Source organism: Populus euphratica, unplaced genomic scaffold (genome assembly GCF_000495115.2).
Source record: "Populus euphratica unplaced genomic scaffold, PopEup_1.0 scaffold13.1, whole genome shotgun sequence".
In the NCBI taxonomy this organism is placed as follows: Eukaryota; Viridiplantae; Streptophyta; class Magnoliopsida; order Malpighiales; family Salicaceae; genus Populus; species Populus euphratica.
This window is the reverse complement of record NW_011499872.1, coordinates 1812526-1825681: the sequence shown is the minus strand read 5'-3', so window position 1 is coordinate 1825681 and position 13156 is coordinate 1812526. Positions and strand designations below refer to the sequence as shown.

Here is a 13156-nt window from a genome sequence, read left to right as displayed (position 1 = left end):
TGAACCAATGGCATCATGGAGACATGGACCTTTATCTTGAGTTCTATAGAAGGGTATCCACATGTTTTAGATAATGTGATTGCCCAATACAATCCTTATACCGCTCTAATTATCTTATCAGTGGATGCTTCCAAGTCTAGCTTCGAATCATTAGCTGAATACAATAACTTTCTCATGCCACCTATAGAAAGCAACCAACATTACAAGCATGAAAGCTATGGGGGATATAGATGTTAGTGGATCTTAAATGCAAGTTGTCTTCTTTCTAACATGGCACAGCTCTGCTGGATAATTCTGCTTTTTAAAGCTTAGCAACTTCCAAAGTTAGCTTGCAGGTCACATGGATGATGATAAGAAAGAGGGTTAAAGTGTCTACTCTAATTGGCCCCAACTTTCATAAAGTTTTCTTCTTCATCTAGCTTTGTAGCTCGGATAATCACTGTCGTATGGTGACCATCTTCAATGATTTTCCAATTTCTATCAGGGGCATTACACCAACCCCATAAATGATGATTCCTCAAACAGTTTAATTCGCCCCTTGTCAATTTGTGATGCTTGGTGAAATATTATAGAAATTAAAAGCTCAAAAACAGTTGTATAAACCTGAATCATAGCTTATGAGACCTTTTCTTATCTGTTTGAAATCCAGTTTAAATAGCTCCCTTTTCTCCAAAAAAGCTTACCGACATAACATTAAACCACAAAAAATAAAAATGTTTTTCATCATTTATGTTCCTATCCAATGGCCCAAGGCTGGCATAGTTACAGTCAAACAGAAGCCATAAAGAAGTTAACTGTTAGAGAAAAGTCGAGGGTCTCTTTGGAACATATATCACCTCACAACCAAACCACTCGGAGCATCTAGATATCAGCGGTTTAGATTTGAGATTTCTACCGGAAAGTCCAAGGTTCAAACATGGATGGGATGGATTGAGGAGTGGGAATAGGAGAAGATTAACCCCTTTTTACAACCTAAGATTCATTGTACCTCACTCTGGGCCACAAAAAAAAAACAATAGCTCTGCTGATGATCCCCAGGGCATCAGTAATTACTTCAAAATAAGATATCAAAGCACTGATCTAAAATCTCCAAATTTAAATTTATTGATTCAGATGACAAAACCAGATACATAGAAGAATTTCATATTCCAATACAATAGTTTTGTAAATGATAATAATGATACACAATGTTACTTGCACAAAAAAAATATAATTATGCTGCCCACTTGCTTATGAATAAGCATTATTGGATTGTATGGAGTACACCTTGTTTGCTTTAAAATGTGGACAAGAATCAATGGTTAAGAATCTTTAGGACAATCCCAACTAGAGTGTCTTCCAATAGACGTCATCTCCTTATTAGCTTGAGTACATCTCCAACTAGATGCAATGATCCAGTGACAAGAACCTGTAAATCCACCACGATGGCTTCCTGGTTAGCACTACTGTTTGACAATCAACGCACCTCACAAATATTTGGTTCTTTTAGAGATGGATTGCATGAGAGAAGACGGGCATGACTCTCTTCTTTGTTTTTTGTTTTTTTTCCAAAAAAAGAAGCCAGTCATGACACAAGTGAAGACATTTGCATCCACTAATTTTCAGAAGAAAATATAACCCTAAAAGAGGGCCAGACGAAATTCACTCATTTCTAGAGCATTTTTACTGAAGTGTTGGTGAACGAACAATAGAGGCAATCTCTTCTCAAATTGATGAAAATGTGAATTCTGAGAGGAATCTGTCAACTGGTAAAGGTCTTTGTCCTCACCCTTAACAAACAAAAATTGTAACCGTAACATTATTTCCTCCATGCACATTGTTTGACATAATGAAATGAAACCCCATCTAAGAGAGAAATATCACCTGAAGTCTTAGGGAAGGGTTCTCTCTAACACAATGCCTCAACCATTTTATCGTCAATGGCAATGAAGGAATTACAGCACTGCAAGCCAAATATCCATCTGTAGGACTGCAATTAGAAGCATCCTCATAAAGGAATTGATGACGTGGTAAGGTCTCTGCACCATCCATCTTGATACTCTTTTCAAGTAAAGAATCTGTATCTGCAAGCAAATGAAAAACAAAGGGCATAAGGTACTGCCTATTACAACATGCAATGGCACCAAAAGAGGTTCCTTTGACAAACAACAATACGTTATTGTAGCATGATTCAAATGGCCTGAGCAGGAATAACATGCAAAAAATATAGTCATGGAGAGTAAGAAGCACATGGGTTTTCCATTGCTATGGAGACTATGGCCACAGTTTCACTTGCAATGATGCTTGATTGGCTAAATCACATAAGTGGGTAAATTCATGTCATGGGTAAAGAGAAAAACCATAAATCAAGCCCAAGGGTCACTTCATTGTAACAGTTCACGCTGCTGCTATGTATGTAGCTCCCTCAGTTCACTCCTCACATTTCCTTTTCTTTCTAGATTTTCCTTCTATATTCATGTAGTACAGAAATATGGGGAAAGACAGATAATACAGTAGCCAGTTTAGTCTGCACTCTGTGCATAGTTTGGCTTGTCTGCTATTTTATGGTAAACCAAGCTTTCTTTGGTCATCATTGTCAAAAAAGAAAAACAAAAAGAGAGGGAAATCAGACATACATAAACAAAATATTAAGATGTGTAAGTATTTCAGGGCGGCAAAAAGTAGTACCTATCCCGTGGACAATCTTCTCCCAGAGTCTCTGCAGGCTGAATTGCCATGACAAGTCCTTGCTAGAGATATCTGAAGGGACAACTGAGGTACCAGAAGTAACCTTGTTATATGTTGAGATACTTGGGACAAAAATGGCCTTTGAGAAGAAAGTACCTGAAAAAGACACGAATCATTTTGAACACATCAGTGTTCTGAGTTTTTACTATGATGCAGATAATTTCTGTGCAGAAGTAGGAAGGAAAAGAAAGATGGAGTATTTATTTCTAGGCATAATTTCTCATCATAGAGAATCTGGTTCCATTAGCAGCATTTGGACAACCTCACTAAATAAGTATATCCTGTGTCCCAATTGGCAGATTCGAGAATTGACATTCAACTGAACTTGGCATCATAAATCAGCTGAAGTTTGTTTGAACTGTAATTTTCCAGCACGAAGCATGTAAATTACCATACTTTTAGTGCTTCCAGTGAAATCCACCTGACCTCTTGTGTATTTTTTTCCTTCATTTTTTTTAAATCCAAGAGATAAATTTTTTTTGGCTACAAGAAAGCATTGGTTTTCATGACTTGCCATGTAATAAGAGTGATGGCTTAACAACAATAACAAAACAATGCAGCCACAGACAGAAAGCAAATAGAAAAATGGAATCAAGTTAAGTAAGCATGAAAAGAAAGACATGCATAATTTAGTAAACGAAAGTTAAACCATCAAAAAAGCAACCTGATCATAAAACCAACACAGCTGTTCTTAATGGCTGTCATATGCCAAGACTAGGTTAAACTTAGATGAAAATGGACGGAGCCTCACACTCACACATATATAGAGAGAGAGATTGATGAGTTTTTATTTTTATTTTTATTTATTTTTACCTGAGGAAGCACATGTACTCACAAGCCGTGGAAGCAAGATCTGAGGATCTCTAACATCCATGCAATTAAATAAAAGAATCTACAAGAAGGTATGGATAACGATAGGTGAGAAGGTAATAAATGAAAACAGAATGAACACTCCAAAAAACTCTTCACCAAGCAAAACAAACAAACAAACAATGATGGGATTAAATAAGCATCCCAAAAACAGCCCAGCGCATTAAACTCCCAAACTAAATCAAGCTGGTTATTCTGAATATCACCTTCTTTGATATTTTATTGATTTCTTGAATGTTGAATTTCTCATGCTGCATGTAACCATTTCCCGGCACTTTGTTTATACTTTCAATGTCATGTGAAGAAAATGAAACCAGTGATGGTGATGGGTTGTTTTCTTTAACAGCACTAGAAAACCATTCAGCGCAAACCTCCATGCTCTCTGGACTGTGAGCTCCATCCAAGTAGAAAATGAGATTGCCTGAAGTTTCAGCTACTTCTGATGAAATACAGGAGCTTGAAGTTGAAGAAAGATCAGGAACTATTTGAGCTCTCCCAGCAATATGTGCTTTAGACAGACCTCTAAGAAATGCCTCCGGTAAATTAGCTTCCTTGTTATCCTTTCAACAGTCCACAAAACTGATCAGTGAATAACTTGTGGTAAAACAACCAAATTCTGAATATAGAGGATGACTACCATTTATCATATCCTTAGATACTGGCAGCTTACAAAAATGGAATCAAAAGAAGAAACAGAGAGAGTACACCATTCACAGTTTCCAAAAAGATAGATATGAGACAGAAAGATACCAGAATGACCAAATGGCTTAGAGTATGTACCCATAAATATCTATTACTGATGCTCACAAGCACGCATGCAAGCACAAATACTGTAAATGGCATGCATCTATGAGTGTATTTGTTATTATCAGAAATTAACTAGGTCCAGTCCATGAAAAAGAACAGAATCTATGAGTTTAAAAGTCCAACACTAGATTGATTTTACGTAATATATACAGTATGAGGAATGGTCTGCAAAACTAACATTTTGGAATAGCTTCTCCCAATTTCCTGTTCTTTGAAGCCAACATTTGCAAAGGGAAACAGCAAGACCAGCATTAGACAACTGATGACTGCCAGACAAACTAAGCTTTAGTCCATTCAACTCATTTGAATCAAGAGGTTCCACTACTTTCAGGGGGACCTGCAATCAGCAAGAAAATATCTATCAGCAATGCCACTGGCAGTCTCTGGAGGCATGTGCTCAGGCATGGATACAAGCTTTTGAAGGTTCAATAATTATTATTGAAACATGATAATGGAAGAATGAAGATCACAAATACAAGGGTGGGAATCATAAATAAGTATATGTTGGCGATGCAGCCAACAAAAAGAACTTTATGTGATTTTATTTGATTTTACAACTAACAGCCAACTCTGTAATTCTGAAATTTGAAGGGTTATCTCTGTAACTTTCAGATATGCTGGAAATTTTACAGGTCTAGATTTCTATTTTGGTAGGATTCAAAGCATAAAATAATAGTAATATATTCTTATTTAGCAAGCTAAGTCCTTTATAGGAGTACCAGGAACTCCTTACACGTGTAATCTTTCAGTAAGCACAGTGGCAATATTTTTAGAGGAACTCCGGTAATATGCTCACCGTGACTGTGTGATGAAATCAACCTTAGGTGAGATTCCTAAGAATCCTAGATAAGATGCTAAGTTCTTATTCAGGGAGTGATTCCTTGAATCTACCAGTTTGAGGCCGCCAGTTTTCACCTTGATTTTCTTTTATTTACATAATTTCAGATATATGTTCAATGTTCAAGCCCTAAACCCACTAAATTTCATAACCTTGACCTAAAATACCATCCAGAACTTTCCCTAAATGTGTCTTGCAGCAGTTCGGTAAAGAAAATTCATGTCCCGGAATATGGAAAATTTTGATTATTGTTCTGATTTTAACCTATCCTCTGTGCATTTATGAATTATGCAGATGTAAATTTTTTTGACAATTAGGGTACAATTGGTAACGCGGTGCATGTTGCCAAACATACTTAGTCTTGGATGAGCATGCATGTATCAAGAGGAGTCAATAATAGTTCTATTGGATCAGACGAAGATACTTTTGCATGAAAATCAAAGTGATGTAGACAAAACAGAATGAAGGCTACATTTTATTTGTGTGAAAAAAATTAAATGTACCAGCAGATAATTTACAAGAGCAGGGGGGAAAAAAAGAATTTGCTAATAGCAAACTGAGAGCAACAGTTACCGTCAGTTCTTGGGCATTCTCCTGAAGAACATCCATTGCTTCAGAGACTTGTGGCACAGTGAAGGCAGGAATTTGATGCTTCGGGAACAGAAAAGATATGAATTCAATTCAGACAATACTTGAAAATGAATACTGCCAATTCAAATATTCAAAATAGATAAATTGCTATAAATAGCTGAATAGCAAAGAAAGCAAAAGTTGTGCTAGTTTTAACTGCTTACATATGAGTTTTATACCTTGAAAATTCCAGCCTTGTGTGAAGCAATCTGTCCAATGGTATTGCCTGCACAATAGCACAGTATGTGGTTTAATAATTCATTGCTTCTTTCTGTACCAAGTATTAAACTGTACAAAACCCTTGGAAAACTAAAGAAACTGCTGAAAGTTACTATCTTAGTGACACCTGATTCCAGAAAACAAAACCAACAATTAAGCATGCTAACACAAATATGTATCAGGAGACTCAAAATAAATGCAAGAAGTTGCTGAGAAAGGTAGATTTCAGAAAATGGTATACCCAATGCTTCTGTGTGATCCATTCCCAGAGAAGTAATGCCACAGACAACAGGCTCTTCAATCTGCAAGGATTTATCAACAAAATTCCATCACCAAGAAATTTTTTATTATCACAAACCTCATTAGTCTCTTTTATCTTAGAATCCTCCAATAAACAGCTAAACAGAAAAACAATATTTTCCTTTGCCATTAGAGTAAGTATATTTTTAAGGTACTCAATAATAATAATAATAATCAGATAATTCTAGGTAAAGATAAATACCACATTTGTTGAATCATTTCTCCCGCCAAGACCAACTTCAATGATAGAAACATCTACCTGTAGAAAAGGAAAAGCAAAACAGAGTCATTAACTCAGAAGCAATGAAGATAAGCTGTTTATATGGAGGGTGGATCTAAGCAAAAATAATTTGATACAAAAGGTGTTGGGTCCTGAAAGGAACATGTCAGTGTATACATGCAGTCATGTCAGCTGAAAAGCTTTCACATACAATTCAAGATTAGCAACGTATCAAGGACATACATCTACAAACATCAGCAATGACCAAAGAAGAAAGTTGCCAACAACTGTAACAGCTTTAAGTTAGGTATGACATTCATTGTTGGAAAATGCACAATAGCTCAATAAAGATGCAATGAATTTAACAGTCAAAATGGATTCTTTTACTGTATTTTCAAACAGAAAAATGAGATTTGTGTACAGTACTAGTGCCCTACCATTAAATTTCAAAGGAAAAATTCCTGTGGCGGAAATCTTTTCCAATGAAATTCAGTATCAGGAGACAGGATTGGTGTCCACATGCAATATCATGAACTAAGGCAAATAATATTTTTGGGATTTTTCATGAATCCAAAGGTCCCAGTTACTGCAGAGATCTTATGCCTTTAGTTATGCTAACATACATATGCAAATTAAGAGGTTAGAGATAAACCTCTCATTGCAACTGCTAGGCTGGTAATCTAAATAAGCTTCAATATAAATTAAGAAAATGTAGCTGACCTGTTCGCAGACAAATATTTTGAATGCCAACACAGTTAGGAACTGAAATAGCGGGGGCATTGGCAGGTCCTCAGTTTCATGTTCCTGAAAAGCAAAATTTACAGAATCAAGTAACTGCCATGCATAGATTGTGATTATTGAAGCAGATAAAGGCATCAGATTGGATAGTCAGCCTTCAAAGTACTGACAAGCAGTGACTAAAATGAGGGAGTATCACTGATACACCAATTTGGACCCAACTTCTAAAAATCAAGGCCAAATAAAGTTTCAAGGAATCCTATTAATGCGTCTCTTATCTTCCCTTACAAATGACATGTTCGACTGTTTTTACTGACATTTCCATTTAGAAACATGAAGGAGTTAATTAGGCACAAGCAACACAGATACTAAAGTCCTGCTTATGCCTTCTTTAATGTAAGGGAAGGATAAAAGGTGAATGCTTCAGATGCCCAAATTTGAAGGTCTGTGAGGCTGTAAAATGAACCAAAAAGTTTGGCAACAGCTGGAGCTGAACCAAAAATCCCATGATTGGCTGAGAATTTCATGAAGAATCAAAGTTTGGTTTGGTGTTAAACTTTATCAAAAAAGGTCAAGATAAAACAATTTTACTTCATACTTAACAAAGAATTACCATAGAGAAGGGGAGATAAATTACCGAAGATTTTTACATATATGTAAATGTTACTGATAAGCATAAGATCACTAAAATAGAAAGTTGGGCATTAATTGAAGATGTATATTGACTTCATTTGTAAAACACATAAATCAGTTTGAACTCATATGGAAAACTGATAATACTATGTAAAGCTGATAGCACAATAATGTTACACAAAAGTGGTCTCAAGACCAACGTTCACTTTAAGGCAATAATGAAGACACAAAAAAAGGTCCAGAAAAAGTAATATTAAAGACCAAAGTGGTTTCAAGGTCCATGACTCATAGGCAAAATGATCTCTTCACAATCCAAAAATTCCACCTTAAAAGAAAACTAACTTGTGTGATCTTATTATAGCTCCTGAGAACCATTGAAAGCAAAGGATTAGTACCTTCAACCGATTCCAGCAATTCCAAAAATACAATAGAAATTTATCTTCAGATATGTCCACTCTGCAAAATTAACTAAAAGTTAGACCTGAAACAAGATGCCCATAGCACCATTCAAATCAACCAAGAAAATGACTGAAATTAAAAATGCATTAAGATACATAAACATAGCTACAATTGTATTTAAATCTGATTCATATCAGTGGATTTAGACTTCATACATCTAAAAAGACTGTTTTCTACCGATGCACCTCCTCTTAGGAAGAGAAATCCTCTACCCAAGCCGATTGACTTAGTAACCACATGCATCAGACTATTTCAAAATGGTAAAATGGTGCTAGTGATCTTATGTCAAACCAGCTTGTTATTTCCACAAAATCCTAAGTTTACCTCTCAATTGACATACAGACAAGTCAAATAAAGTTATTAGAATTAGAAGATGACTTGGAATGATATAGCCAAAGATTCATGGAAACAGAGGCTACCAGCCTCTTTTGAAAAAAACTGACAAGGTCGAAGTGCATTGGATAACCTACTGGTTATTGAGTGGTCTCATCATTCTTGCACAACATGAAAGGATCTTTTTTTTCCCCCAATGGCATTAGATTTTCTAGCCCTCTACTATTAGGGGATCTGTTTCTTGTACTACTTTTATTGTTGTTGTGGAATTTATGATCATAGATGGTTTTGTTTCCACAGAAGAGGAGGAGTTAAGGAAAGGGAAAGGAGAGTCTGTCTGATCAAGTAATGCACAACATAATGGATAAACAAAGATGGAACTCAATAAAAAACTAACCCATTTATCCGGAATCTTTCTCTAACATCAATTAGGTGAGGAGAAGTAAACAGCCCTGTTCGAAAACCAGATTCCCTTAACATAGCCTCACAGAATGTGCATGTTGAACCCTGAAGTATGGATCCATCAAAGGAAGATGAAAATGAGTTTAAGAAAGTGTGATAAAATATTATCACATGTTTTAATATGATTCTCATGTGCAATATTGAACAAAATCTAGTAGTATATACATAGATAGAAGTTTCCAGAGAAGGATATTAATATCAATGCCATGCAGACACCCTAGAACTGAAGTCATACAACTATACTTCTATCCTCACGCTCATATCAACTCACATTATTGAGTAATTCTGATGCGGCTCTCACCTTTCAGAGAACATAATTGTTTTCAAATAGCAACAACAATTAACACTATGCTTGATACAAGGTTAAATCAAATTTCAAGGAGTGGATTATGGTCTAAACCTGGTTAATTTGTTAAGCAAATATATTAAAATGGATCAGTACCTTCCCTTTAGTTCCAGCAACATGGATAATTTTAAGCCCAGCCATATGATCTTCCAAGTCTAGTATCTGAAGATAAACATTCATTCAATCATTCAACTTCAGGAGATTTCATTCAGGAAAAGAATGGGAAAAAATAGAAAACTGATATTCCAATCTGATGAGGTGCGGTAAAAACCTCAATAAGCACTTTCTGTTCCTCCTACCTGGAAATAGTTTGACCGTAAAATGTATTGATCCCTTGCTTGTCAGAGACAACATCAATAAATAAGATAAACCAATTATCATTATTGATCCAACAGAAAATGGAAATGGGCAGTCATATTAACTTGTACACAGAAGAGAAATATAGCTGGTTCATAGGCCCTTGATCACATAAATACTTGAGCATCTGCAAAAAGTTGGAAGAATAGTAATATTGTTACCTTGAGATATATCCGCATCCTGTCCAATTTTCCATATTTACCACCAATCCCCTTTCGATCTCCGCGTTTTTTCTGTCTAATAAGGGAAGAAAGAGCTTCCATAGCTACTTCATATGAAGTTGAAAGAGGCACATCTTGCGAGTAATCTATGATAGCCACATTACTTTCCAGTTTTTCCATGTTTTGAGATGCCATATTTCGATACCTAAAACCTGAAATGTTAAACCAATAAAAGAAGTCTTAAAACTACTAATCAACCTGTCACACCCCAGATCAAGATTATTAATACCATGTACATTCTTATTTCATATAAAAATTTGTTCAGTTAAAGTGCTCATTGGCTAAAATATCAATACATGTTAAGCAGCTGCAATTATGATATTACCTTTTTCATGGGAAAGGATTTTCCTACGTCTGAGCAGACCATACATGTCTACATAAGCTGGTTGGAAGGAAAATTTCCATGGTGTTCTAATGGAGAATTGACTTTCTCTTTTATGGAAGCGTGGAACTCCAAATATCCCACCTTTCAGATGAGTACTTGTATGAATTAGTGCTGGAAACATCAACCCTGCAAAAAAATAGAAAGTAAAATAACAGGCCGATTCAACTCAATGAACTAATTTTTCTTTCAAAAAGAAAGTCTATTGTTATCCGAAACAAGCCAGCAATTTTTTCTTCTTATAGTAATAATTGATAACATACAACCATTTCCTAGAACAAATATTTGCCTCTATTGTCAGTTTGTGACCGTGACTTCCCTGAACAGGGATCATATTCATACTTAAACCAACATACAGGAAATCCTTGGTAATTAAAAAAATAAATAAATGAATTTCCCAAATATCCTTAATGTCAATGTCCATATTCTTCCTCGCATACTGTGAAAAATAAAATATCTTTACCTCAGTTACTAATAGATTCATGCAAAAACAAACTTCACAGAAAAGGGTCCAAAACCTAAACTCTTTACAAGGATATCCTAGAGGACAGCTAGATGCAACTTGTTGGCAGAACTCTTTCTATCACCAACCGATTCACAATTTCCAATTCCAGGTCTCCCACCAGTCTATCTACATATCAGGTACTGCAAATAAAATATTACACGAAAAAACACAGCTTCAAACTCCACTTTTCAATTTCAACATTAAAACCACAAACTCACAATATCAGATCAAGCAAAAAAAAAAAAAACTCCCTACTAGACAATAAAACAGGACCCTAACATGATGGGAACATCCAACTCTCACTGTCTGCTTGTTTCCATGTGAGAGAAAAACAATTCCAAACAACAAAAACTTAGAAAGGATTATTTCTATGGCAGCAGACTCCAAGTTACAAGATGCCCAGAACTTCATTTCTCTCATTAGCAAATTTGGCCTTGCAAAAATATAATAACAAGGAACAAAATAACCCAATAAAAAGAAAGCATCTTTCTTTCACTTAAACAATATTTGCTAATGAACATCTCTATAAAGCATGGATAACATCAATCCCACTTCAAGAAAATAACACTTCCAAGTTCCAAAATCCAAAAAAGAAAAGAAAAGAAAAAAAGCAAATCATGTTCCATTCGATATACATGTAAGCGGGCGGTTGGCAATTTTTACATTAAGTTGTTTCTGTCAACAGAGTACAGTTTGTAACTAAAGACAGGGAAAGAAAGAGAGACATACTCACCAAGGAAGTAATGAGAGAGGGAACCATTTTTTGGGAGTTGGGCTGGCAGCACTTGCCTCTCAGACCAGTATCTGCGGTTCGTGCCGGTGGCCGAAGATTTCATATCCACTCAAGGCTTTTTATATAAGGCGTTGTGTGAAATAGATTAAAAAACGTACACAAAAACAGGGAAAAGTAGAGTAAATCTCAAAAAAGTCCCCACCCGAGAGGAGAGATTGGGATTTGGGATGACTATTTTATTTATCTATTTGTTTTTTATTTTAAAAATATTTTTAAAACAAATTCATGTTTTTAATTTTTTTTTGTTTAAATTAATTTTTTTAATATTTTTTAAACATTTTAACATACTAATATTAAAAATAAATTTTTAAAAAATAAAAAAATTATTTTAATATATTTTTAAACCAAATAAAATTTAATTAAATCAATTAAATCATTAAAAATCTAGGATGTGTGTTTAATATTGCAATACAAGTGTTTTTCAAAAATAATTTTTATTAAAATATATTAAAATATTTTTTTATTTTTTATATTGATGCATCAAAATTATTAAAAAATATTAAAAAAATAATTCAAAGAATTTTTAAGTGAAGCCACTTTTACAACAAAAAAAAAAAACAAAACTTACTGCATTTCCAAACTTATTATGCGTGTATTTGGTGTTATTGTGTAATGTGTTTTTTCAAAATAATTCTATTTTAAAAATATTTTTAAAAAAATTTATGTTTTAAATTTTTTTTGTTTAAATTAATTTTTTTAATATTTTTTAAACATTTTAACATACTAACATTAAAAAAAAAATTAAAAATTATTTTAATATATTTTTAAACTAAAAATATTTTAAAAAACAATCTTTATTATAATATTAAACCAACTCTAAGTTATGTTTAATATAAATAAAAATTTAATCAAATTTTTTTATATATATTTTTAATTATTTTAATGTGAAGATATTAAAAATAAATTTTAAAATATATATATTATTTTAATATATTTTTAAATAAAAATAAATAAATATCATTATATTCTTAAACACACATAGTATACATAATTGTTTGTTATGTAACATAATTGCTGGGGAATTACCTGAAAAAGGACTTTGATCATTATAGCATAGATGAATGATTGGATTAGTCTTTGCTATTTTTTTATAATTGATTTGATAAATTTAAATAAAATTTAATTAAATCAATTAAATCATTAAAAATTTAGGATGTGTGTTTAATATTGTAATAGAAGGTGTTTTTCAAAAGTAATTTTTATTAAAATATATTAAAATATTTTTTTTATTTTTTATATTAATACATCAAAATTATTAAAAAATAATTCAAAGAGTTTTTAAGTGAAGCCACTTTTACAACCAAAAAAAAAAAAGA

At 33.7% G+C, this 13156-nt stretch overlaps 1 protein-coding gene across 7 annotated transcripts; it reads right to left on the bottom strand.

Moving 5' to 3' along the window:
- Positions 1-1076: 1076 nt before the first annotated feature.
- DFC (DHFS-FPGS homolog C) lies at positions 1077-11918 on the bottom strand. Of its 7 annotated transcripts, XM_011029016.1 has the most exons (18): positions 11781-11867; positions 11134-11187; positions 10486-10671; positions 10101-10312; positions 9679-9744; positions 9172-9281; positions 8378-8438; positions 7332-7415; positions 6594-6650; positions 6333-6393; positions 6052-6098; positions 5816-5893; positions 4583-4741; positions 3804-4157; positions 3541-3619; positions 2668-2823; positions 1864-2063; positions 1077-1408 (listed from the first exon to the last, which is right to left on the bottom strand). In XM_011029016.1, the coding sequence occupies exons 3-18, from the start codon at positions 10664-10666 to the stop codon at positions 1349-1351; spliced, it is 1965 nt and encodes a 654-aa protein (XP_011027318.1). In that variant the 5' UTR covers positions 10667-10671; positions 11134-11187; positions 11781-11867; the 3' UTR covers positions 1077-1348. The 7 variants fall into 7 exon arrangements, 6 of the variants coding, with proteins under 6 accessions (XP_011027318.1, XP_011027316.1, XP_011027320.1 ...); XM_011029014.1 differs by lacking the exon at positions 11134-11187 and having other exon boundaries at positions 11781-11918; XM_011029018.1 differs by lacking the exon at positions 11781-11867 and having other exon boundaries at positions 11061-11135.
- Between the last annotated feature and the right edge of the window lie 1238 nt (positions 11919-13156).